The sequence below is a fragment of the Pygocentrus nattereri genome, chromosome 20 (assembly GCF_015220715.1).
Source record: "Pygocentrus nattereri isolate fPygNat1 chromosome 20, fPygNat1.pri, whole genome shotgun sequence".
Classification (NCBI taxonomy): domain Eukaryota; kingdom Metazoa; phylum Chordata; class Actinopteri; order Characiformes; family Serrasalmidae; genus Pygocentrus; species Pygocentrus nattereri.
Window position 1 is genome coordinate 32,015,510 of NC_051230.1, and position 25,644 is coordinate 32,041,153.

The 25,644-nt window shown below is 38.0% G+C and overlaps 1 protein-coding gene and 1 gene segment (V, D, J or C); both read right to left on the reverse strand.

Moving 5' to 3' along the window:
• Positions 1 to 5,060: 5,060 nt before the first annotated feature.
• On the reverse strand, positions 5,061 to 7,648 carry LOC119261891. The segment is given in 4 exon segments: positions 5,061 to 5,463; positions 6,419 to 6,575; positions 6,890 to 7,240; positions 7,607 to 7,648. Coding segments are annotated over 3 exon segments (531 nt in total).
• Positions 7,649 to 14,349: 6,701 nt separating this feature from the next.
• LOC108434257 lies at positions 14,350 to 20,305 on the reverse strand. The gene is made up of 5 exons (XM_017709259.1): positions 20,222 to 20,305; positions 19,550 to 19,903; positions 18,782 to 19,150; positions 18,200 to 18,467; positions 14,350 to 14,867 (listed from the first exon to the last, which is right to left on the reverse strand). The coding sequence occupies exons 1-4, from the start codon at positions 20,250 to 20,252 to the stop codon at positions 18,208 to 18,210; spliced, it is 1,014 nt and encodes a 337-aa protein (XP_017564748.1). The 5' UTR covers positions 20,253 to 20,305; the 3' UTR covers positions 14,350 to 14,867; positions 18,200 to 18,207.
• Positions 20,306 to 25,644: the final 5,339 nt, after the last annotated feature.

Genomic DNA, 25,644 nt, shown 5'->3' on the forward strand with positions numbered 1-25,644 from the left:
TCCTGAGAGCCGCCAGACACTGAGAGTAGACCTGCAACACACAATACAGACCAAGCACAGTTAAACACGGCTTCAGCTGTCCAATCTGTTCAATACTCCACTGATAAGATGAATAACTCAGAGCCTTTTCAGCTCTACACAACTATAAAACTACACAGCTATACAACTACACAGCTATACAACTACACAGCTATACAACTGCACAGCTATACAACTACACAGCTATACAACTACACAACTATACAACTACACAGTTATACAACTGCACAGCTATACAACTACACAGTTATACAACTACACAGCTATACACCTACACAGTTATACAACTACACAGTTATACAACTACACAGCTATACAACTACACAGTTATACAACTGCACAGCTATACAACTGCACAGCTATACAACTACACAGTTATACAACTGCACAGCTATACAACTACACAGTTATACAACTGCACAGCTATACAACTACACAGCTATACAACTGCACAGCCATACAACTACACAGTTATGTAACTCAACCAGATGACTGTGTTGTTACTTCTTCATCAGTTTAACAAGGACCTGAATGAAACACTAACACTCACCCACGACACAGAGCAGCAGAGCCAGAACCATCTCTGCACCGTTACCAGGAGGAAACTAACTTCAGAAAACTATACCAGGCTGTGGTAGAGTTTAGTGGGTGTGGCTCAAACGAGATGAAAAGTCATTATCAGTATCTTCTGCACAGCCTTGTGAAAGAAAAATGCATCTAAGTGAACTTTTTAAAAGTGTATTAAATACAAAAAACACATGTTTAATGTCTATAATGTTTTAAGTCTATTAAGTGTATTTAAATTGTAATTAAGTGTATTGTGGTTAAACATAAATTATATACACCTAGTTGTGCTTTTGAGTGCTGGCTTAAGTTGAACGTATGCAAATGATAGACATAACATAGAATATAATACATACATACTGCTGGATTTACTGATACACTTCAGTGCTAAAACCTGTGCTAAGAGTGCTAACTTAAGGAAAAGATGGTTCTTCAAGGGTTCTTTAGTAAAGAAAATGGTTCTGTATAGAACCATAAATGCTCAATTTGCCTGACTAAAGCCTTCTTTGCATGGTGAAATGGTTATTCAGATTGATGGTGAACAAAAAAAGTTGGGATGCTTTGCAAATTGTAAAAAAAAAAATTGCAATGATTTGCAAATCATTTAAACCCCATGTTTAATTAAAAATTGTACAAACACAACATGTCAAATGTTGAAAATTAGACATTTTATTGATTTTTGGAAAATATATTCCCGTTTTGAATTTGATGCCAACAACACGTTCCAAAACAAGGCTGGTAAAGTTGTGTAATGTTAATAAAAAAGAACCAGTGGTTGACTGGCAAAAGGTCAGTAATATGATTGTGCATAAAAAATCATCTCAGAGAGGCCGAGACTTTCAGACGTAGAGATGAGGAGGGGTTCACCACTCTGTGAAAGACTGCACCATCAAATAACAATTCAAGAATAACGTTTCTCAACATAAAATAGCAAAGAACTGTTGCTTTTCATCCTCTACGATACATTATAACACTAAAAGATTCAGAGAATCTGGAGAACTCTCTGTATGTAAGGGACAAGACCGAAAACCAGTATTAGCTGGCCGTGATCTTTGGGCCCTCAGGTGGCATTGCATTAAAAACAGATATAATTCTGCAGTGGAAATCACTGCATGGGCTCAGAAACACGTCTGAAAACCACTGTCTGTGAAAACAGTTTGTCGCTACAAGTTAAAAAACTCTAAAACACAAAGAAGAAACCAGATATAAACAGGTTCCAGAAACACTGCCACCTTCTCTGGGCCAGAGCTCATTTAAAATGGACTGAGGGGAAGTGGAAAAGTGTCCTGTGGTCTGACAAATCAAAATTAGAATATTTTTTTTTCTCCAGGCTAAAGACCACTCATCTTGTTATCAGTGCACAGTTCAAAAGCCAGTATTCATAATGGTATAGGGGTGCATTGGTGCATGCGTGACTGGCACATCTGTGAAGGCATTATTAATGCTGAATGATATAAACATATGCTGCCATCCAGACGACATCTTTTTCAGGAAAGGCCTTGATTATTTCCTAAGACAATGTAGAACCACATTCTGCAGGTATTACAACAACATTACTCAGTAGTAAAAGAGTATGGGTGCTAAACTGACCTGCCTGCAGTCCAGACCTGTCACCATTGAAAACATTTGCCACATTATGAAATGAAAAATATGACAAATTAGACTGGACTGAAATGATAAGCAGCTGAAATCTTAAATCCTAAAACAAGAACAGCAAAACCTTTCACTTTCAAAACTACAGCAACTGGACTCCTCGGTTCCCAAACGCTTACAGAGTGTTGTGAAAAGAAGAGGTGATGAAACACAGCAGTAAACAGGCCCCCGTCCCAACTTTTTTGGAACGTGTTGTAGGCATGAAATTCAAAATGAGCATATGTTTTTCAAAAAAACTATAAAATTTCTCACTTTCAACATTTGATATGTTGTATTTGTTGTATTTTCCTTTATAAACGGGGTTTACATGATTTTCATATTATTGCATTCTGTTTTTATTTATATTCTGCACTGCGTTCCAAGCTTTTTTGGAAATGGGATTGTATACGGTTCTACATAGCACCAAAAAGGCTTCTGCTATTTTTACAAACTTGACATCATAACAACCGTGACACATCCAGACTGTTACCAGGGGCAAGTCCAAAAGCCCGGGTCTGCCGTGGTGTGGGCGTTGTGTCAGTGGTCTCTCTTCTGTGATGCACCATCAAAGCAGAAAAGTACACAGACGTTCTGGAGCAACATATGCTGCCTTCTAGACGACATCTTTTCCAGGGAACCAGATGCATATTTTAACAAGATACTGCAAAACCACGTTCTGCACATGTTATAAAGGCAGGGCTTCAGAAGAAGAGGGTGTGGGTGCTGGACTGGCCTGCCTGCAGTCCCTACCTTCCCCCAACAGAGAATGTGGTGAATTTTAAAATGAAAAATGTTAACTTTCGCACACCTGAAACGCTTTATTCAATGTAGCTCATGTCTATATATATATACATATATATATATATATATATATATATATATATATATATATATATATATATATATATAGACATGTGAGTGTGTGTGTGTGTGTGTGTGTGTCATCAGTTGATGTTTTCAGTCTTTTAAGTGTTTTTAAAGTGTTAAGTGTATAAAGGAATGGAAACATTATGAAGTGGTAAATTCTTTACTGTCCAAACCTTTTTTTAAATATGATGAAAGAATCAAAATTCAAAAAAGTAAAATTCATGATTCATGAAGTACAACATCATATAATATATGTTTTATATCTTTTTCAATGTAGTATATATATATATATATATATATATATATATATATATACATACATACATACATACATACATACACACACATGCATTTTACTTTATATATATATATATATATATATATATATATATATATATATATATATATATATATATATATATATATCCCAAAATGACATGGGAAAAATTCTGGTTCCATTGACTTACTTTGAAAGTGACGTATGTTTTTTCCTTCTCCTGTAAAGTTACTATTTTCGAGATACAAGGTTTTCTTCTGACAGCAACGACATGTTATATGCAATGTTAAAATACATAGTTTTATAGTAATACTCTTTCTATAATTTTACATAATCTTATATTATAATCATATTATAATCTTTTTATGAGGTATATAAATAAATAAATAAATAAATAAATAAATAAATAAAGCCCTCTTGTGTTCCTGTAAACTCACTGATTTGTAAATCCATCCATGGATTAATAACAAATATTCAAACTGAGATCTATTAATTAAAATGTTAAGACATAAAATAGTTGCCATAGCTTTTGCACAGGCCACATTTAATGTTTTACTTTTTCCAACACGTTAGATTCAATGTAATTGTTGATTAAAATGTGTAGAACTGTGTTCTCTGTACTTATTTTAACTTATATATAACTTACTTATTTTCATTTAGAAAACCTACAAATATGTGTAATTTGACCAGTGCCTGAACTTTTGCACACAACTGCATGTCAATATAAAAACACAAAAACAAATTATGTTGTTGTACTATGTTCAATACAGAGAGTTGATTACAATTACAAGTGCACATTTTCTTTCCTTTGTAAAGCTTCCATTATAAGAATTTCTGGGAAATTGTTGATAAATATGATGATAGTTGAGAAGAAAAAGTAAAGACTTTTAATAACTGTTACAAAATGAGTGAACAGCAGTCACAGGGCAGCAAAGAAGTGTATGGGCAGGAAGACGCCTTGCTTAAAACGCTTCCTGCACTGCACACACTGGTTTCCTATCACCTCTACTTTATGTTGAAGCTGCAACTTTTGCAAAAGCATTTTCCATCATAAACTCACATCAGATACCAGCTGTCAACAAACATAGTTCTCAAAACTTTGATACCCCTCAATAATGTGGAGAATTCCACAAATTACAAATCAAGAAAAAACACAAAGTGCATCAAGTATGTTAAACTTGTTTACGAATCAAATATAAACTATTATTATTACAGTGTTTTATTATTTAATTTCTCTAAAATTCTAAGAAAAAAACTACTCACATTTTTCTCTTTCATTTCTCAAAAAAGTGACACCTAATTAATAAGCAATAATAAAACACATACAATAAAAAACTACTGTAAAATTACAGTAAACGTCTGGTTGCTAGTTGCATTACTTTCACATCAATTTACAGAAACATGTTAAGAGTAAATAACAATAAAACAAACTGTACACTGGGACTGTACAGCTGCCTAAACCACAGGATAACTGTGATGAAGCTGCTTTTAACTGTTCACTTACAGTATTAAACTAAACAAATTATGGTAAGGTCCTGTATTTTTACATAACAGCTGTAATTTAGTAGCCTGTAATTTACTGTAAATTTATACATGGAAAATGTTACTTTTTTCCAAACCTCTAAACATGTTAATTAATTAATCTTAGCTTTAATGTAAATAAAGTAAAAAGATAATATCAAAGAATTTACATATTTATTTACATTCATGTTTTGCATTTTACATGCATAGAATATCTCACTAACACATACTTTGTAGTTTAACTCAGGCCATTTAGTACCAATCAACAATCACAATTTTTGTCAACATGTCAATTTTCCAGCATTAAACAAAAAATCCAGAATAAAGCAGCAAACAAAAAACATTATAAGCATATTTATAACAATATATGAATACAGGCTTCATTAAATGTGTGTATAAAAAAGCATCTAAAATAATATATTAAATATATTATAAACATTGTAAGTTAAATGGTTTCTTCATCTGTTGGTTATAGTGAGCATTTAGCATAGTTTATTGCAGCTCTTCTATCTTTGCCTGTTAAATTTGTGTTTTTACCCCATGGTCTTCTTTAGGATCAGCTGCTGTAATAAAACATGAAGAGCAATTTAAAAAAATCATTAAGTAAACTAAAAGCATATTTAAGGTGCAGTATACTTCTCTTTTTTGTAATTCTGTCTCAAAATTCTCCAAACCCAATATCTCTTTACAGAGTCTGTACATCATACACACATAACATGAATTTTTACTTATTAAAAATAAAGAAAAAGGGCCCATTAATATAAAAACCCAATTCCACGCTGGGACAGTGATTAAAATGCTAATAAAAATGACTTTTACTTCTTTGGCCCAGAAAACACAACATCCATTATTCCCATAAACAGTCTGAAAAGTGGACTCATCAGATCACAGCACACGTTTCCACTGAACTTCAGTCCATTTCAGAGCTCGTGCCCAGAGAAGTGGGCAGTGTTTCTGGACTTTGCCACTATTTCTTCATCTGTGCATAACTTGTATTTGTGATGCAGCGACGTTCAGTGTTTACTGACAGCCATTTGTCAAAGTGTTCCTGAGGCCAGGTGCTGATATCCATCACTGAAGCATGCTGGGTTTAATGCAGTGCCATCTGAGGCCTTGTTTTCTCCAGAATCTCTGAATATTATGCATCATAGAGAGTTAATTACCTCAAATCCTGACAAACACTCTTTTTACACCCAAGCATGATTGTATCACCGAATGTTTTCAGAACATTTCACAATGTTTCTGGCCTTAAATTATTCCTGTCTCAATCTTTTTGGATTGTGCTGTGGGCATCAGTTTCAGAATTAATGTATATTTACTAAATGAATAGTACGGCCATAAGGTAATTAATTGGCCAGATAAAACATTAAGCATCTTGTCTTTGTACTGTTTCTATTTAAGTACAGATGAAAGTGGATTTACAAACACTTCTTTCTGATTTACATTTCACACACAGTCCCAACGCTTTAGGAATTGAGTTTATATGAAGTAGCCATCAAAATAATAACAATACTTTACCTTCTATGTTATTTTCTGGCCTTCAATAAGATTAGTAGAGCGCTGAGTACCACAGTCGCAACGACGAAGATCACAGTCAAGATGAAGAAGATATTGAAAGAGCTGCCTTCTGCTTCTTCTGCTTCTTCTGCTTCTTCTGCTTCATGTGCTTCTTGATCTAGATATAAAACACATTTCTGGATATGTAAAACCACAAATGTGCAGTTAAAACTACACACACAGTCACACGAGCTCTTCTCTATGAACACCACTTTCTCATAAACCTTCATGCCAGTTCCAGCATAAGAACGGGTTCACGTGTGCTTTGTTTTGCGGTTTTTGGAAGGTGTTCTTCAGCCCAGTAAGCAGAGCTGTAAGTGTTCAACAGGAATAAACAGCAAGAAACAAGACCGACTCAAACATGACAAACCTTTTAATTCCTTTCGCTCGAAATGTTATTTACAAGATCTAAGGTAAGTAGCTGGACATTACCTTTAACTTGTAGAAGTATTGCACTGCTGATGGTTAAGTTGCCATGCATCCTCTGAATGCCACAGAAATAGAGTCCAGAATCAGCCGATCTGACATCACGTATTATGAGAGAAACAGTCGTGGAGTTGTTCACAAACCCCGTAATTCTCTCAAAATCATGAGGCCGTTTGATCACGTGTGCTGAGTAAAGCATTAAAAGGAATTCTGGAGCAGAAGTATTTATCTGCTTGAACCAGTGTATATACGGCGATCCATTTATGAGGTTGCTGTGGCAGTGAAGAGTCACATTATCTCCAGGTTCTGCCTCCAACATTAAAGTGTCCTGAGAGCCGCCAGACACTGAGAGTAGACCTGCAACACACAATACAGACCAAGCACAGTTAAACACGGCTTCAGCTGTCCAATCTGTTCAATACTCCACTGATAAGATGAATAACTCAGAGCCTTTTCAGCTCTACACAACTATAAAACTACACAGCTATACAACTACACAGCTATACAACTACACAGCTATACAACTACACAGCTATACAACTACACAGTTATATAGCTGCACAGCTATACAACTACACAGCTATACAACTACACAGCTATACAACTACACAGCTATACAACTGCACAGCCATACAACTACACAGTTATGTAACTCAACCAGATGACTGTGTTGTTACTTCTTCATCAGTTTAACAAGGACCTGAATGAAACACTAACACTCACCCACGACACAGAGCAGCAGAGCCAGAACCATCTCTGCACCGTTACCAGGAGGAAACTAACTTCAGAAAACTATACCAGGCTGTGGTAGAGTTTAGTGGGTGTGGCTCAAACGAGATGAAAAGTCATTATCAGTATCTTCTGCACAGCCTTGTGAAAGAAAAATGCATCTATGTGAACTTTTTAAAAGTGTATTAAATACAAAAAACACATGTTTAATGTCTATAATGTTTTAAGTCTATTAAGTGTATTTAAATTGTAATTAAGTGTATTGTGGTTAAACATAAATTATATACACCTACTTGTGCTTTTGAGTGCTGGCTTAAGTTGAACGTATGCAAATGATAGACATAACATAGAATATAATACATACATACTGCTGGATTTACTGATACACTTCAGTGCTAAAACCTGTGCTAAGAGTGCTAACTTAAGGAAAAGATGGTTCTTCAAGGGTTCTTTAGTAAAGAAAATGGTTCTGTATAGAACCATAAATGCTCAATTTGCCTGACTAAAGCCTTCTTTGCATGGTGAAATGGTTATTCAGATTGATGGTGAACAAAAAAAGTTGGGATGCTTTGCAAATTGTAAAAAAAAAAATTGCAATGATTTGCAAATCATTTAAACCCCATGTTTAATTAAAAATTGTACAAACACAACATGTCAAATGTTGAAAATTAGACATTTTATTGATTTTTGGAAAATATATTCCCGTTTTGAATTTGATGCCAACAACACGTTCCAAAACAAGGCTGGTAAAGTTGTGTAATGTTAATAAAAAGAACCAGTGGTTGACTGGCAAAAGGTCAGTAATATGATTGTGCATAAAAAATCATCTCAGAGAGGCCGAGACTTTCAGACGTAGAGATGAGGAGGGGTTCACCACTCTGTGAAAGACTGCACCATCAAATAACAATTCAAGAATAACGTTTCTCAACATAAAATAGCAAAGAACTGTTGCTTTTCATCCTCTACGATACATTATAACACTAAAAGATTCAGAGAATCTGGAGAACTCTCTGTATGTAAGGGACAAGACCGAAAACCAGTATTAGCTGGCCGTGATCTTTGGGCCCTCAGGTGGCATTGCATTAAAAACAGATATAATTCTGCAGTGGAAATCACTGCATGGGCTCAGAAACACGTCTGAAAACCACTGTCTGTGAAAACAGTTTGTCGCTACAAGTTAAAAAACTCTAAAACACAAAGAAGAAACCAGATATAAACAGGTTCCAGAAACACTGCCACCTTCTCTGGGCCAGAGCTCATTTAAAATGGACTGAGGGGAAGTGGAAAAGTGTCCTGTGGTCTGACAAATCAAAATTAGAATATTTTTTTTTCTCCAGGCTAAAGACCACTCATCTTGTTATCAGTGCACAGTTCAAAAGCCAGTATTCATAATGGTATAGGGGTGCATTGGTGCATGCGTGACTGGCACATCTGTGAAGGCATTATTAATGCTGAATGATATAAACATATGCTGCCATCCAGACGACATCTTTTTCAGGAAAGGCCTTGATTATATCCTAAGACAATGTAGAACCACATTCTGCAGGTATTACAACAACATTACTCAGTAGTAAAAGAGTATGGGTGCTAAACTGACCTGCCTGCAGTCCAGACCTGTCACCATTGAAAACATTTGCCACATTATGAAATGAAAAATATGACAAATTAGACTGGACTGAAATGATAAGCAGCTGAAATCTTAAATCCTAAAACAAGAACAGCAAAACCTTTCACTTTCAAAACTACAGCAACTGGACTCCTCGGTTCCCAAACGCTTACAGAGTGTTGTGAAAAGAAGAGGTGATGAAACACAGCGGTAAACAGGCCCCCGTCCCAACTTTTTTGGAACGTGTTGTAGGCATGAAATTCAAAATGAGCATATGTTTTTCAAAAAAACTATAAAATTTCTCACTTTCAACATTTGATATGTTGTATTTGTTGTATTTTCCTTTATAAACGGGGTTTACATGATTTTCATATTATTGCATTCTGTTTTTATTTATATTCTGCACTGCGTTCCAAGCTTTTTTGGAAATGGGATTGTATACGGTTCTACATAGCACCAAAAAGGCTTCTGCTATTTTTACAAACTTGACATCATAACAACCGTGACACATCCAGACTGTTACCAGGGGCAAGTCCAAAAGCCCGGGTCTGCCGTGGTGTGGGCGTTGTGTCAGTGGTCTCTCTTCTGTGATGCACCATCAAAGCAGAAAAGTACACAGACGTTCTGGAGCAACATATGCTGCCTTCTAGACGACATCTTTTCCAGGGAACCAGATGCATATTTTAACAAGATACTGCAAAACCACGTTCTGCACATGTTATAAAGGCAGGGCTTCAGAAGAAGAGGGTGTGGGTGCTGGACTGGCCTGCCTGCAGTCCCTACCTTCCCCCAACAGAGAATGTGGTGAATTTTAAAATGAAAAATGTTAACTTTCGCACACCTGAAACGCTTTATTCAATGTAGCTCATGTCTATATATATATATACATACATATATATATACATACATATATATATATATATATATATATATATATATATATATATATATATATATATATATATATATATATATATATATAGACATGTGAGTGTGTGTGTGTGTGTGTGTGTCATCAGTTGATGTTTTCAGTCTTTTAAGTGTTTTTAAAGTGTTAAGTGTATAAAGTGCTGGCTTAAGTTGAACGTATGCAAATGATAGACATAACAGAATATAATACATACATACTGCTGGATTTACTGATACACTTCAGTGCTAAAACCTGTGCTAAGAGTGCTAACTTAAGGAAAAGATGGTTCTTCAAGGGTTCTTTAGTAAAGAAAATGATTCTGTATAGAACCATGAATGCTCAAAGAAGAAGAAGAGAATGTGTTGTATATGGTTCTATACAGCACCAAAAAAGGATTTTACATACTTGACCCCTTTTTGGTCACTAGAACCCTTTTTGGTGTTATATAGAACCATACACAGCATGTTCTCCTTTAATCTGAAGAGCAGCTTAAATACACACTTAAATCCATTTTAACTTATATGTTAATGCCACTATATACTTAACATGTATTTAAATGTACTTTTTTACATCATTAGGAACAACTGAATCCGACACGTTATATTTAAGTAATGTTCTACATCTACAGGTGCTTTCCTGTTCTTAATGGGAGCAAGTTATATTGCATTGAAGATAACTTAAGCTGTGTTTAAGATACAAACTCTACCACACTTAAACATATTTTGAGTGTATACCTTTGGCTATACGAATGTTGAATTACTAGTTTAAATGATCTTGCTATTACAAGCATACTTTAAAAGCCATTGCTTTTAGTTCTAAATAATACATTTAAGATGATGACAAATAAATAAGCTTTTATTTAACTGCACTTAAGTATGATACACTTATTTTAGTGTATTTTCTTCCTCTCATAAGTATAATCTAACAGGTGTTACTTTAAAATATATCACTGCTGTCGGAATAAAACTTCTTATCTCCAAAATAGTAATTTTACAGGAGAAGCAAAAAACCTGCTTTACTTTCAATGTAAGTCAATGGAACCAGAATTTTTTCCAAGTCATTTTGGGACATTTCTTTTAGTCCATTCACCGTGAAATATACGTACCATATAATGGGTGACAGGCACTTTAAAATTATTTCCAAAACTGAAAATGTCAAAAATGGAGATAGGAGGTTTTGTTCCGACACCAGTGACATACATTTTGTGTGTGCAAATACACAAGAGTACATTTTAGGTGAATTTCCATGAAACATAAGGAATAAAAATGCGCTTGTACCTTTTAGATGAGTCTTTATTCTCTAAACTGCTGTTTTGTAACCATCGCTTAACTGAAACTGAGTGTGTACAGCTGAGGGATGCAGCGTACACTTGTTAGCTTAGCTTAGCAAGCTACAGCTTAAAACACTAAAGAGCGGCTTCGTTTCCGGTTTTCTGTTTGTGACAGCAGCCACCAGTTAGTTGAATCAAACCCGTACTGGGCTGTTTGGATCTCATTAGCTATGCTAAGCTAGCTAGCAATGTGTGAGGAGCTGGCTAGCATAAGCTTAGCTAGGAAGCTATAGATCCAAGCACCACTGAACAGGCAGGTCTTTCTGTCCCTCTAACACGAGTCACTCCATTCCTCAGGTTTGAGTTATTACCTGAACTGCATCAGTAAAGATTTTGCTAGTCAGAGTTGAACCTGTTCTGTGGTGAACAGACCTAGAAAAGCATGCTAGGTAAGCTAATGCTCAGCAGCTCCGCTCTCCTGGTCAGCAGCGCTGTTTGACATTTACACAGTGGTGTTAGACTGAAGCTTTGGCATTGACTGAATGGTGAAAATCGTGCACTCCCTTCATTTATTTGATGTTCATGTGAATAAACTGTACTCATTTGATTGTTCTCCGGCTGATGCTGGAGAATGGTAACACAAATGTAGAACCAATGTCTATGTTGTAACGCGTCATACCACCAAACGGTCATGTAGCCCCGAGTACGGGTAGCTAACCGTGTCAATAAACTTGGTTGAACCTAGTTTTCCAAGTGTTTTGTTTCCAACCTTTGTTCGTGCGGAAAAGCCTCTGTTTTTTATTAATATTGCCAGATATGAGTCTAATACCACAGGGCACCTAGAGAGGTCTGGTACAGTCCATGCCACAAAATTTTAGCTCCTTTTGATTTGACACATTACTTCAAAACAATGGCATCTAATGGCTCACCATGTGGTCATGAGGGACAGGAATCTGGAGGAATTTCAGGGTGTTTTTTTTTTTGGAAAAAACGGATGCCATGTGCTCTGGACCAAAGACGGAATGGCCCGTCCAGACTGTTACCAAAAGCCAGGGTCTGTCATGCTGCCGGGGTGGTGTCAGTGCTTTTGGCAAAGGTAAATTCCACTTCTGTGATGCATCATTAATGCCGAAAAGTAACATATCGCTGTTGTTGGAAGAAAACCTCTTATCTCCAAAATGGTAACTTCACAGGAGAAGGAAAAAATCTACTTTTAATCTAAGTCACACACACTTTCTAAGCCGCTTCTCCCTCAGGGGTGCTGAAGCCTATCCCAGCTGTCATCGGGTGGAAGGCAGGATACACCCTGGACAGGTCGCCAGTCCATCGCAGGGCGCACACACACACACACACAATTGCGGGCACCTGACTGCATGTCTTTGGACTGTGGGAGAAAACTGGAGGAAACCCACACAGACACAGGGAGAACATGCAAACTCCACACAGAAAGGACCCTGGTCACCTGGCTGGGGAATCGAACCCAGGCCTTCCTTGCTGTGAGGCGACAGTGCTACCCAGTGCTTTATCCTGTAACGGCACTCTTATCCTCATTCATTTTCTTTTATATCTATTGTTTTAATCATGTTTCTTATTTTTATTCTAATTTTTTATCTCCTTCTTTTAAATTTGATTAACTTCTTTTAAATCTATTATGTTTTAAAATTTTTTTTTAATTTACATAAATTTTATTTTATTTACATTATTATTTGTAAAGCACTTTGAATGACCGTTGTGTATGAAAGGTGCTATATAAATAAACTTGCCTTGCCTTGCCTTGCCTTGCCCACCACGCCACCGTGCTGCTTAATGTACATCAATGGAACCAGAATTTTTTTCAAGTCGCTTTGGGCCGCTTTGTTTCTTTTGGTCCATTCATCATGATTTACACAAAATGTAAAGCACAACAGGCACTTCAAATTATGCTAAAAGCTGAAAAAACGACAAAAACAGAGACACAAGGTTTTTCCTGACAGCAGCGGCATGCTGCCTTCAAGACAACATCTTTTTCTAGGACGCCCTCCATATTTCAACAAGACACTGCAAAACTACATTCTGCACAGATTAGGCATGCCTGCAGAAGAAGAGCGTGCAGGGTCTGGACTGGTCAGCCTGCAGGTCTGACGTGTCCCCGATACGTGCGACGCATCTGAAAACACAAAATATGGCAACAAAGACCCCGCACTAGTGCACGGGTAAAAACCTTTATATCTGTTATTCATTCATTTATTTATTTTGAGATATACAATATCTCGACATGAGATGAAGAATAATTTGTATTTTAATGTAAGTCATATCATTTTCTTTTCTTTCTTTCTTTATTTTTGCGTGAGGAAATACAGAAAATAAGGACTGGGCAATAAAGGGCCTCTTACAGGGCCCTGTAAGCCAGCTTGTTTAAGATGGTGCAACGTCCTGTTGTGCCTTAATCCTTGTTTTTCTCTTTTCTGCCTTTGTTTCAATGTTTTCCTGCACCATGCGCCTCTGTTTTCTGGTCCATGTGCTTTTGTTGTCGTGTTAGCTCTTCCCCATTGTCTGCCACCTCCTCAGCCTGCACCTGTTTCTTGTTCTTAGCTCCACCCCAAACTGTGGACATAACTTGTGCACACCTGTTCCTTGTTTCCAAATAGACAGTAGCGCAGTAGTGTGCCTCTGTAGAGGACGTGTTCGTTTACTTTCACATGAAACTTTTGAACATGACTGCATGGCAATAAATCAAATGAAACATTTCCGAAGAAAAAGGAAGGACTATCAATAACTGTTGAGTAACAGCAGCATCACATTCCAGTGAAGAACTGTTGAGAAAGGGCAAATAGACGCCTCACACAGAGCAATTCCTGCTCTGCTGTGGAGCAGATGATGATCGCTGGTTTCTCGTCAGCTCTACTTTCTGCTGAAGCTGCAGGATTTTCTCCCAGAGCTGTTTCCATTATAAAGACACATCAGACCACAGCTTTCAACAAACAAGTGTATTTTTAAAAGCTTTGATACAACTGAATAACATGAAGAACCCCATGTCTCACACAGGTAAACAAGCCGATGCAGCGTCACTTTAAAGAGCAAAGCTTGTAAAACCTCTTTCTATAAAGCCTCTATTCATAGATGCAGGTTGTCATTATCATTAAAACCACCATGGATCTGAATCAAATATAAACCATTACTATAATGTTCCTTTTTTTAATTTCTCTAAAATTCTAAAAACAAAAATAAAATGGCACAATAATGTTTTTTATTTTTTAATTTAAGAAAAACCGTTTCCTTCAAAAATCAGAACACAAATGTGACGCCTGATTAAGCTTGGCAGGAAGCAATAATAAAACATATACAGTAAGACAGTAAAAATCACAGTAAAATTACAGTGAACTTCTGGCCACTACATGCATTACTTTGACAGAGATTTACTGAACCATATCAGTAAATTACGGTAAATGATTTTTTACCCCGTGGTCTTCTTGCACTTTCAAATCAGCTTCTGTAGTAAAACATGAAGAGGAATAAAAAGTTATTAAATGCATTAAATATATTTACAGTGCAGATTTCTTCTGATCTGTAATTATATTTAAACCTTTTCCATATCCAGTCCAATACTGCTTGATCTGTACATCATGTAGACAAATAACATTCCTTTTTTTAAAAAAAAGAAATAACAAAATCACTCCAGGTTCCAGGTAGGGACGGCATGTGAAATGCTAATAAAAATGAGCAACATCTGTTTGACCTTTTTAATTTCTCTAAAAATGGAAATAAATAAATAAATAAATACATAATCTACAGAAAAGTTTTACAGTAAGAACTATTGTTTTCAACAAAACTCCACCAGCTCTGCTGATTCTGATCCACTTAGACCAGCACAACACACAGTAACACACCACCACCATGTGTTATTGCACTACTGAGAATGATCCACCACCTGCTCTCCATGGGGGGTCCTGACCACTGAAGAACAGGGTAAAAGGGGGCTAACAGAGTATCAGAGAAACAGATGGACTACAGTCTGTAACTGTAGAACTACAAAGTGCAGCTATACAGTAAGTGGAGCTGATAAAATGGACAATGAGGTCAGAAACAAGGAGGTGGTCATCATGTTATGCCTGATCGGTGTGTATATGCATACCGAGCGTATTCTAGTTGTACCCTTTCATTCCGTGTTGTTTTTTTTCTTTCAACTTTTTGCTTTTATTTACCAACATTAAAGATCTTAACTCAAGCCTCGGCTGCGAGCTTCTGGTTCCTCAGGTCTTGAATTGCAATAAACAACGGAATCTTTTGTCAACGTGCCAGTCTTCCAGAGTTTAAGAAAATCCAACGTAAAGCTTTTTAGATGTCGCTTTAGATGTTTTCTGAAAATATTTATGCATTTTTGTATTGCTGAGCATGAATGATGGAGTAATTTGCCATATTATTAGATCAAGTTTGGGGCAGTTAGGGAACCAGCCTTGTGACCGGCAGGTCGCCGGTTTGATCCCCAGAGCTGAGCACATGACTGAGGTGCCCTTGATCAAGTGTGTGCACACTAGAGTATACAGTGAGGAAAATAAATATTTGAACACCCTGCAACTTTGCAAGTTCTCCCACTTAGAAATCATGGAGGGGTCTGAAATTTTCATCTTAGGTGCATGTCCACTGTGAGAGACACAATCTAAAAAAAAATCCAGAAATCACAATGTATGATTTTTTAATAATTTATTTGTTTGTTACTGCTGCAAATAAGTATTTGAACACCTGTGAAAATCAATGTTAATATTTGGTACAGTAGCCTTTGTTTGCAATTACATAGGTCAAACATTTCACGTAGTTTTTCACCAGGTTTGCACACACTGCAGCAGGGATCTTGGCCCATTCCTCCACACAGATCTTCTCCAGATCAGCCAAGTTTCTGGGCTGTCCCTGAGAAACACGGAGTTTGAGCTCCCTCCAAAGATTTCTATAGGGTTTAGGTCTGGAGACTGGCTAGGCCACTCCAGAACCTTGATATGCTTCTTACGGAGCCACTCCTTGGTTATCCTGGCTGTGTGCTTTGGGTCATTGTCATGTTGGAAGACCCAGCCACGACCCATCTTCATTGCTCTAACTGAGGGAAGGAGGTTGTTCCCCAAAATCTCGCAATACATGGCCCCGGTCATCCTCTCCTTAATACAGTGCAGTCGTCCTGTCACATGTGCAGAAAAGCTTCCACCCCCATGCTTCACAGCAGGGATGGTGTTTTTGGGATGGTACTCATCATTCTTCGTCCTCCAAACACGGCGAGTGGAATTAACCAAAAAGTTCTATTTTGGTCGCATCTGACCACAGAACTTTCTCCCATGACTCCTCTGGATCATCCAAATGGTCATGGGCAAATTGAAGACGGGCCTGGACGTGTGCTGATTTAAGCAGGGGAACCTTCCGTGCCATGCATGACTTTAAACTATGGCGTCTGAGTGTATTACCCACAGTAACCTTGGAAACCGTGGTGCCAGCTCTCTTCAGGTCATTGCCCAGCTCCTCCTGTGTAGTTCTGGGCTGATTCCTCACCTTTCTTAGGATCATTGATACGCCACGAGGTGAGATCTTGCATGGAGCCCCAGTCCGAGGGAGATTGACAGTCATGTTTAGCTTCTTCCATTTTCTAATAATTGCTCCAACAGTTGATCTTTTTTCACTAAACTGCTTGGCAATTGCCACGTAGCCCTTTCCAGCGTTGTGGAGGTCTACGATTTTGTCTCTGGTGTCTTTGGACAGTGCTTTGGTCTTAGCCATGTTAGTAGTTGGAGTCTTACTGATTGTGTGGGGTGGACAGGTGTCTTTATGCAGCTAACGACCTCAAACAGGTGCTTCTAATTTAGAATAATAAGTGGAGTGGAGGTGGACTTTTTAGAGGCGGACTAACAGGGCCTCTTTAAGGGCCAGAATTTTTGCTGATTGACAGGTGTTCAAATACTTATTTGCTGCAGTAACACACAAATAAATGATTAAAAAATCATACATTGTGATTTCCGGATTTTTTTTTTAGATTATGTCTTTCACAGTGGACATGAACCTAAGATGAAAATTTCAGACACCCTCCATGATTTCTAAGTGGGAGAACTTGCAAAGTCGCAGGGTGTTCAAATACTTATTTTCCTCACTGTATGTGGTGTTTCACTTCACGGATGGGTTAAATGCTGAGGTGATATTTCCCCGCTGTGGGACTAATAAGGGTCCCTTAATCTTAATCAAATATCTTCAGATGAATTGATTTCACAATGAAATCCTGAATACATTTACATCATTTTACTGTGAATAATTTGTGTTAAATTATAGGACACACTGACCAACACTTAAAGAGTACATCACATGTAACATGCAGATATAACTTAACTGTTGGTGTGACTTCACCAACAACACCAACTTAAAGTAGCTTCAGTCGGTGGCCTTGTTTTTCTCCAGATTCTCTGGATATTACGCATCGTAAAGAGTTTGTTACCTAAAATCCTGACACTCCTGAGTTTTTGCTGATGTGTTTTGGTAAAGTGGCGAGTCTCAAACCTTCCTCGCTCATGAAGGACTCTGTGCTAAAACTTCTCCTGTCTCAATCTTTTTGGATTGTGCTGTGGGCATCAGTTTCAGAATGAATGCATATTTACTAAATGAATAGTACGGCCATAAGGTAATTAATTGGCCAGATAAAACATTAAGCATCTTGTCTTTGTACTGTTTCTATTTAAGTACAGATGAAAGTGGATTTACAAACACTTCTTTCTGATTTACATTTCACACACAGTCCCAACGCTTTAGGAATCGAGTTTATATGAAGTAGCCATCAAAATAATAACAATACTTTACCTTCTATGTTATTTTCTGGCCTTCAGTAAGATTAGTAGAGCGCTGAGTACCACAGTCGCAATGACGAAGATCACAGTCAAGATGAAGAAGAAGTAGAAAGAGCTGCCTTCTGCTTCTTCTGCTTCTTCTACTTGTCCTGCTAGTCCTGCTTCTGCTGCTTGCTTTTCTGCTTTTCCTGCTTCTTCTACTTCTTCTACTTGTCCTGCCTGTCCTGCTGGTGCTGCTTGCTCTGCTTTTTCTGCTTCTTCTGCTTCATGTGCTTCTTGATCTAGATAGAAAACACATTTCTGGATATGTAAAACCACAAATGTGCAGTTAAAACTACACACACAGTCACACAAGTTCTTCTCTATGAACACCACTTTCTCTTAAACCTCCATGCCAGTTCCAGCATAAGAACGGGTTCACGTGTGCTTTGTTTTGCGGTTTTTGGAAGGTGTTCTTCAGCCCAGTAAGCAGAGCTGTAAGTGTTCAACAGGAATAAACAGCAAGAAACAAGACCGACTCAAACATGACAAAACTTTTAATTCCTTTCGCTCGAAATGTTATTTACAAGATCTAAGGTAAGTAGCTGGACATTACCTTTAACTTGTAGAAGTGTTGCACTGCTGAAGGTTAAGTGTCCATGCCTCCTCTGAATGCCACAGAAATAGAGTCCAGAATCAGAGGAATTGACTTCATTTATCATCAGAAAAACACTCTTGGTTTTGTTCACAAACCCCGTAATTCTCCCTGGTCCTTTCGATACAACATCCTCGGAATACAATACCATCTGTGATGCGTAATGTATATAAAGAAGGAATTCTGGAGCAGATGTATTTATCTGCTTGAACCAGTGTATATACGACCATAGATCTATGAGGTTGCTGTGGCACTGAAGAGTCACATTATCTCCAGGTTCTGCCTCCAACATTAAAGTGTCCTGAGAGTCCCCAGACACTGAGAGTAGACCTGCAACACACAATACAGACCAAGCACAGTTAAACACGGCTTCAGCTGTCCAATCTGTTCAATACTCCACTGATAAGATGAAATACTAGTCATTTTACAGTAAATTCTTTACAGTGTTGTTGGTCTTTGTGTACCGCTGTACGTTGATTCTTTGGCTTGGTTCTGTTGCTAACGTCTTGGTTTTTTAATTGGCCCCTGGATACCACAGGACACCATCAGGGGCCTTTTTTCAGAGCTTTTGGTGGTACAAAGAGCGCTGATAGTATGTTTAGTGGTCATAATGTTTTGACACATCAGTGCATTTAGAAAATGTTGCACTTTATGGAGATCCGACTTTTTTAACTGAACATGTTGTGTAAACGTTATTTACCAGTTCTAAGGTCACTAGTTGGAAATTACCTTTAACTTGTAGAAGTGTTGCACTGCTGAAGGTCATGTGGCCAGGCATCCTCTGAATGCCGCAGAAATAGAGTCCAGAATCAGCCGATCTGACTTCACGTATTATGAGAGAAACAGTCGTGGAGTTGTTCACGAACACCATAATTCTCTCAAAATCATGAGGCCGTTTGATCACGTGTGCTGAGTAAAGCATGAAAAGAAGGAATTCTGGAGCAGAAGTATTTATCTGCTTGAACCAGTATATATACGACGATCCATCTATGAGGTTGCTGTGGCACTGAAGAGTCACATTATCTCCAGGTTCTGCCTCCAACATTAAAGTGGCCTGAGAGCCGCCAGACACTGAGAGTAGACCTGCAACACACAATAGAGACCAAGCACAGTTAAACACGGCTTCAGCTGTCCAATCTGTTCAATACTCCACTGATAAGATGAATAACTCAGAGCCTTTTCAGCTCTACACAACTATAAAACTACACAGCTATACAACTACACAGCTATACAACTACACAGCTATACAACTCCACAGCTATACAACTACACAGCTATACATCTACACAGCTATACAACTCCACAGCCATACAACTACACAGCTATACAACGCAACCAGATGACTGTGTTGTTACTTCTTCATCAGTTTAACAAGGACCTGAATGAAACACTAACACTCACCCACGACACAGAGCAGCAGAGCCAGAACCATCTCTGCACCGTTACCAGGAGGAAACTAATTCTGAAAGCATTTCTGCTGTACTTTATATTTGGGTGTGGCTTAAACAAGAGCAACACTAATGTAGATCTGTTGGAAACATCAGTTTCAGTATCTTCTGCACCCCCTTGTGAAGGAAAAATGCATATAAGTGCACTTTTCAATACGAAAAATAAACACTTCAAACTTGAATACATATGCAGTGTGTTACTTATGGCAATGTAAGTGTATGTAAATAGTCTTTAAATATATTGTGGTTAAATATATATTACAGGCACTTAGTTGTGCCTCTGAGTTCTGAGGGTGAACACATTTGAAGTGTACACTGCTCAGCTGATATTTAATTGCCAATTTGAATTCTATTGCAACTAAAATGTACTAAAGCATACTTTAAAAGCTGCTGCTTCTAGTTCCACACTTCGGCTAAGCATGCTTTTATTGAAATATGCTTCACTTTGCTACATTTACTGTAGTGTCTTTCCTTCCTTTACTTTTACTTACATGTTCCTTAAATTAGAAACTTTTAAAAAATGTAAAAGACCATATTTTTAGGTGCATTGAAAATATTTGATGAAATATTTGATATACAACTTCCATTTTTACATTCTCTGATTTGTCAGACGATCGATGTACTTCAGTTTGCTCTTTTTCATAAAGGATTGACTGTTCATTTCTGCAGATTTCACTGAATTTATCAGCAATTTTTCACTGTAAAAAAAAAAAAAAAAGAAAAAGTTTTTCGTCACTTTATTGTAACATCAACCTATCTTAGCTTGTTTTCTGTAATAAAACAGCAAAGTACTGTGATGCTGATGCTGTATAAGCACCCGTCACCATAAAAATAAGATATGAAAATTTGGAAAAAACATTTTCTCTAAGCCGCTTCTCCGTCAGGGTCACAGGAGCCTATCCCAGCAGTCTTCGGGCGGAAGGCAGGATACACCCTGGACAGGTCGCCAGTCCATCGCAGAGCAGACAGACACTCACACCCAGGGGCAATTTAGTATGTCCAATTGGCCTGACTGCATGTCTTTGGACTGAGGAAACCGGAGAACCCGGAGGAACCCACACAGACACAGGGAGAACATGCAAACTCCACACAGAGAGGACCCTGGCCGCCCGGCCGGGGAATCAAACCCAGGCCCTCCTCGCTGTGAGGCGACAGCGCTACCCACCACGCCACCGTGCCACCATGCCGTATGGAAAAAACATATTTCTTTTAAATCAGATTTTGTTAGAAAGTTTGTTCATATTGCCAGATGACAATTTTGGTCAAGTCTGTGCAGATTAAACGCAAGCTTGACTGTAAAATGTGTGTCTGCAATGAAAAATGCAAGTACTGTGAGTAAGTATGCTCATTGATATTATTTTGATATGAGTTATCTTTTACTTTTTATTGATGTTAAAAAGATTCATGCTGATTGTCACACATTCCATGCAGGATATGCATCCATCTCCCGGAATCCTCATATGACTTCCTACTCTCCACCCGGCTCCTGCCAGAGATCTCAGTCTCCTGATTATTACTACTGTAAGACCTGTGCTGAAGTCTTGGGACTCTTAGGTTAGACTATATAAGCCCGGGCTTTAGTCAGTAACATTGTTTTCTCTGTTGGGCTGTTTGTTTTCGTGAGTTTTGACCTTCGTATCTGTTTGCTGACTTTTCGACTTTTGCCTTGCCCTTTTTGGCACCACTGCTTGTGTTTTTTGACCTGGACTTTGACTACGTTGCTGGTGATCTGCCTTTCAGTAAATCACGTCTGTCTTTTATTTGCATTCGGCTGCGATCCTGTCATCACACTTCCAGCTGTGAAAGAATTTATTATACATTATTAGCTGCTGAGTTATGTTCTTTAACAGCTGTAAAAATACAGGAGATTACTGTATTTTAATTACAGTTATCACAGTAACGCTGTGGGGCAGGTGGCTGTGCAGTTACTGAAAACAACTGTTATTTTACTCTTATTTACTGTTAATAGGACTCAGTAAATCACTGTAAAAGTAACTAGAAGCCAGTGATAAACCGTAATTTTACAGTAAATTCTTTACAGTGTGATTGTCCTAAACGTGTAACGCTGTAAGCTGATTCTTCAGTGTGGTTCTGTTGCTAATGTCTTGGTTAGCCATTGGGACCTTCAGGGGTCTTCATTCAGAGGTTTCGGTGGTACACAGAGGGCCGACAGCATATTTAGTGGTCATAATGTTTTGATACATCCGTGTCAGCATCCACTGCTGCTGAATTAGTGGGGAGGGATCTGTGATGCTGTCCAATTCTCCTTCCTTCTCCGCTGTCTCTCTTGTATTTTACTCCCATATTGCTTTTTATTATCCTCAGTTTTTGTTACTTGTTTTTTTGGTTTTCTGTGTGAAAATAAGTGAACACATCCTCTACAGAGACCACTGCTCTGCACATTTCCTTTCACAGTTACCGTTTATTTACTGAGTTTAACATCCTGGAGAAAATAACAGGCGTGGTCTGCACAAACGTTATGGCACATGAATTTGAAGCATATTTGATATTGTAACAGTTTGTGCTTTTTTATTTAAAACTTGTACACCCAAAGACAAACTTCAACGATTGAACTGTCCTAAAACATCTTATTATTATGTAATAGCAACAACAAAGTGTTGCTGAGAACAAATAACGTCTTTGTTTATTTGTCGGCTTTTTTGTCTAATATTCACTTCCGTGGGATCCATCTGTGCTCTTGTCTTATTTGATGTTGTTGGAATAGTTCTTTATAAGTACATTTGTGCTAAAATCTTGTATGTTTGCGATTAAAAGTGTTTGAATCCTGAAATTTAGCCTCCTTTGTCTTCCATCGTCATTGGGATTTTGGTCAGATGCTTTTGTTTACGTCCAAATGTGCATATTGGTCAGCGTTTTTTCTTTTGGTTGACCTGTGAGAATTTATCTAGCTCTTTTTTTAATAAACACAGCACTATATACCTATATATACCTATATATACACTATATATGATTTGACTAAGTTTGCCCCTCTTCAGAACAATATCCATTAGTGTAAAGCTAAACCCGACAGTTCGTCACATTCAGAATGAGCTTATAGACTTACACAGCCAGAGCAAATCAACTGGAGGAGCAGACAGTTCTGATCAGCTGTTGTCTTGGAGCCAGAAACCATGGGGATCCTTGTAGGTCCTTACAGAAACATGTTAGGCTCATCAGTGTATTTAGAAATGTGTATATATTTTGGTTTACTAATTATTAAAATATTAATACTTCATTTATCTAACTTTTACTGGCAAAGTGTAAGGCGCTAAAATCTAAACCTGTGTTTTAAGTGTGGAGTTTAAGTATAAAAGCCTCCGGTAATAAGAAAGTGTAACCAGTTAAACCGGCAAATCTAACAATATAACAACATAAACTATTGCAGTTGCTGTAAAAGATTTCAGTTTTTATCATAACATCACTTTTCTATGTGTAAAAGCTACTCCGTTTATTTTGGGTACTGATTTATATACCGGATTGAAAAGATGGTCGATTATTTATGCTTGTTTGAGCCTCGGACGGGAGAAGGGTCTAGCAGAGAACTTGTAAAGAGGAGAATGACCAGAGCTGGTTTATGAGGAGCCTGGCCACTTCCTATTTCCCCCGTTATATAAAAAACAGGCCTGCTAGTCAGCAGAGGGCGCCGGCGAGTAAGTCCTCAATGAATGGGGGTGAGTGGAGTGAAATGGCTAAAAATTAAAAGTTAAAATAGTTTCTAATCACTCGCCCAGAACTTTCCTTTAATTTTAGACAGTGGAAAGATGAATTTCACTAAAAAAGCAAAGACAACTCACCTGTATGTTTCCTTTTTCAACAGTAAACGGGTTTTGGGCAGCAGAATGCTAGCATTACTGCTACTGAGTGCTAATCGATTAGCATTATTGCTACTGAGCGCTGATTGGTTAGCATTAGTGCTACTGAGAGCTGATTGGTTAGTGTTACTGCTACTGAGAGCTGATTGGTTAGTGTTACTGCTACTGACAGCTGATTGGTTATCATTACTGCTACTGAGAGCTGATTGGTTAGTGTTACTGCTACTGAGAGCTGATTGGTTAGCATTACTGCTACTGAGTGCTGATCGGTTAGCATTACTGCTACAGAGTGCTGATCGGTTAGCATTACTGCTACTGAGTGCTGATTGATTAGTATTACTGCTACTGAGCACTGACTGGTTAGTGTTACTGCTACTGAGAGTTGATCGGTTAGCATTACTGTTACTGAGGGCTGATTGGTTAGCATTACTGTTACTGAGGGCTGATTGGTTAGCGTTACTGCTACTGAGAGCTGATTGGTTAGAGTTACTGCTACTGAGAGTTGATCGGTTAGCATTACTGCTACTGAGAGCTGATCGGTTAGCATTACTGTTACTGAGAGCTGATCGGTTAGCATTACTGCTACTGAGTGCTGATCGGTTAGAATTACTGTTACTGAGGGCTGATCGGTTAGAATTACTGTTACTGAGGGCTGATTGGTTAGCATTACTGTTACTGAGGGCTGATTGGTTAGTGTTACTGCTACTGAGAGTTGATCGGTTAGCATTACTGCTACTGAGAGCTGATCGGTTAGCATTACTGTTACTGAGAGCTGATCGGTTAGCATTACTGCTACTGAGAGCTGATCGGTTAGAATTACTGTTACTGAGGGCTGATCGGTTAGAATTACTGTTACTGAGGGCTGATCGGTTAGAATTACTGTTACTGAGGGCTGATCGGTTAGCATTACTGTTACTGAGGGCTGTTCGGTTAGCATTACTGCTACTGAGTGCTGATCAGTTAGCATTACTGCTACTGAGTGCTGATCGGTTAGAATTACTGCTACTGAGAGCTGATCGGTTAGAATTACTGATACTGAGAGCTGATTGGTTAGCATTACTGTTAGTGAGAGCTGATCGGTTAGCATTACTGCTACTGAGAGCTGATCGGTTAGAATTACTGTTACTGAGGGCTGATCGGTTAGCATTACTGCTACTGAGAGCTGATCGGTTAGAATTACTGTTACTGAGGGCTGATTGGTTAGCATTACTGCTACTGAGTGCTGATCGGTTAGCATTACTGATACTGAGAGCTGTTTGGTTAGCATTACTGCTACTGAGAGCTGATTGGTTAGTGTTACTGCTACTGAGAGCTGATTGGTTAGCGTTACTGCTACTGAGAGCTGATCGGTTAGTGTTACTGCTACTGAGAGCTGATTGGTTAGTGTTACTGCTACTGAGAGCTGATTGGTTAGTGTTACTGCTACTGAGAGCTGATCGGTTAGAATTACTGCTACTGAGAGCTGATCGGTTAGAATTACTGCTACTGAGTGCTGATCGGTTAGTGTTACTGCTACTGAGAGATGATTGGTTGGCGAGCGGAGCAGCTCATTGGCTATCCATGC

What these genes read in the sequence shown, in the direction of transcription:
- LOC108434257 (XM_017709259.1), bottom strand. Translation starts at nt 20,252, where the DNA reads ATGGTTCTGGCTCTGCTGCTCTGTGTCGTGG. An exon ending in TCTGCTGCTCTGTGTCGTGG is followed by an intron (nt 19,904 to 20,221) that starts GTGAGTGTTAGT and finishes TGTGTGTTGCAG; the next exon opens with GTCTACTCTCAGTGTCTGGC. An exon ending in AACACTTCTACAAGTTAAAG is followed by an intron (nt 19,151 to 19,549) that starts GTAATTTCCAAC and finishes TGTGTGTTGCAG; the next exon opens with GTCTACTCTCAGTGTCTGGG.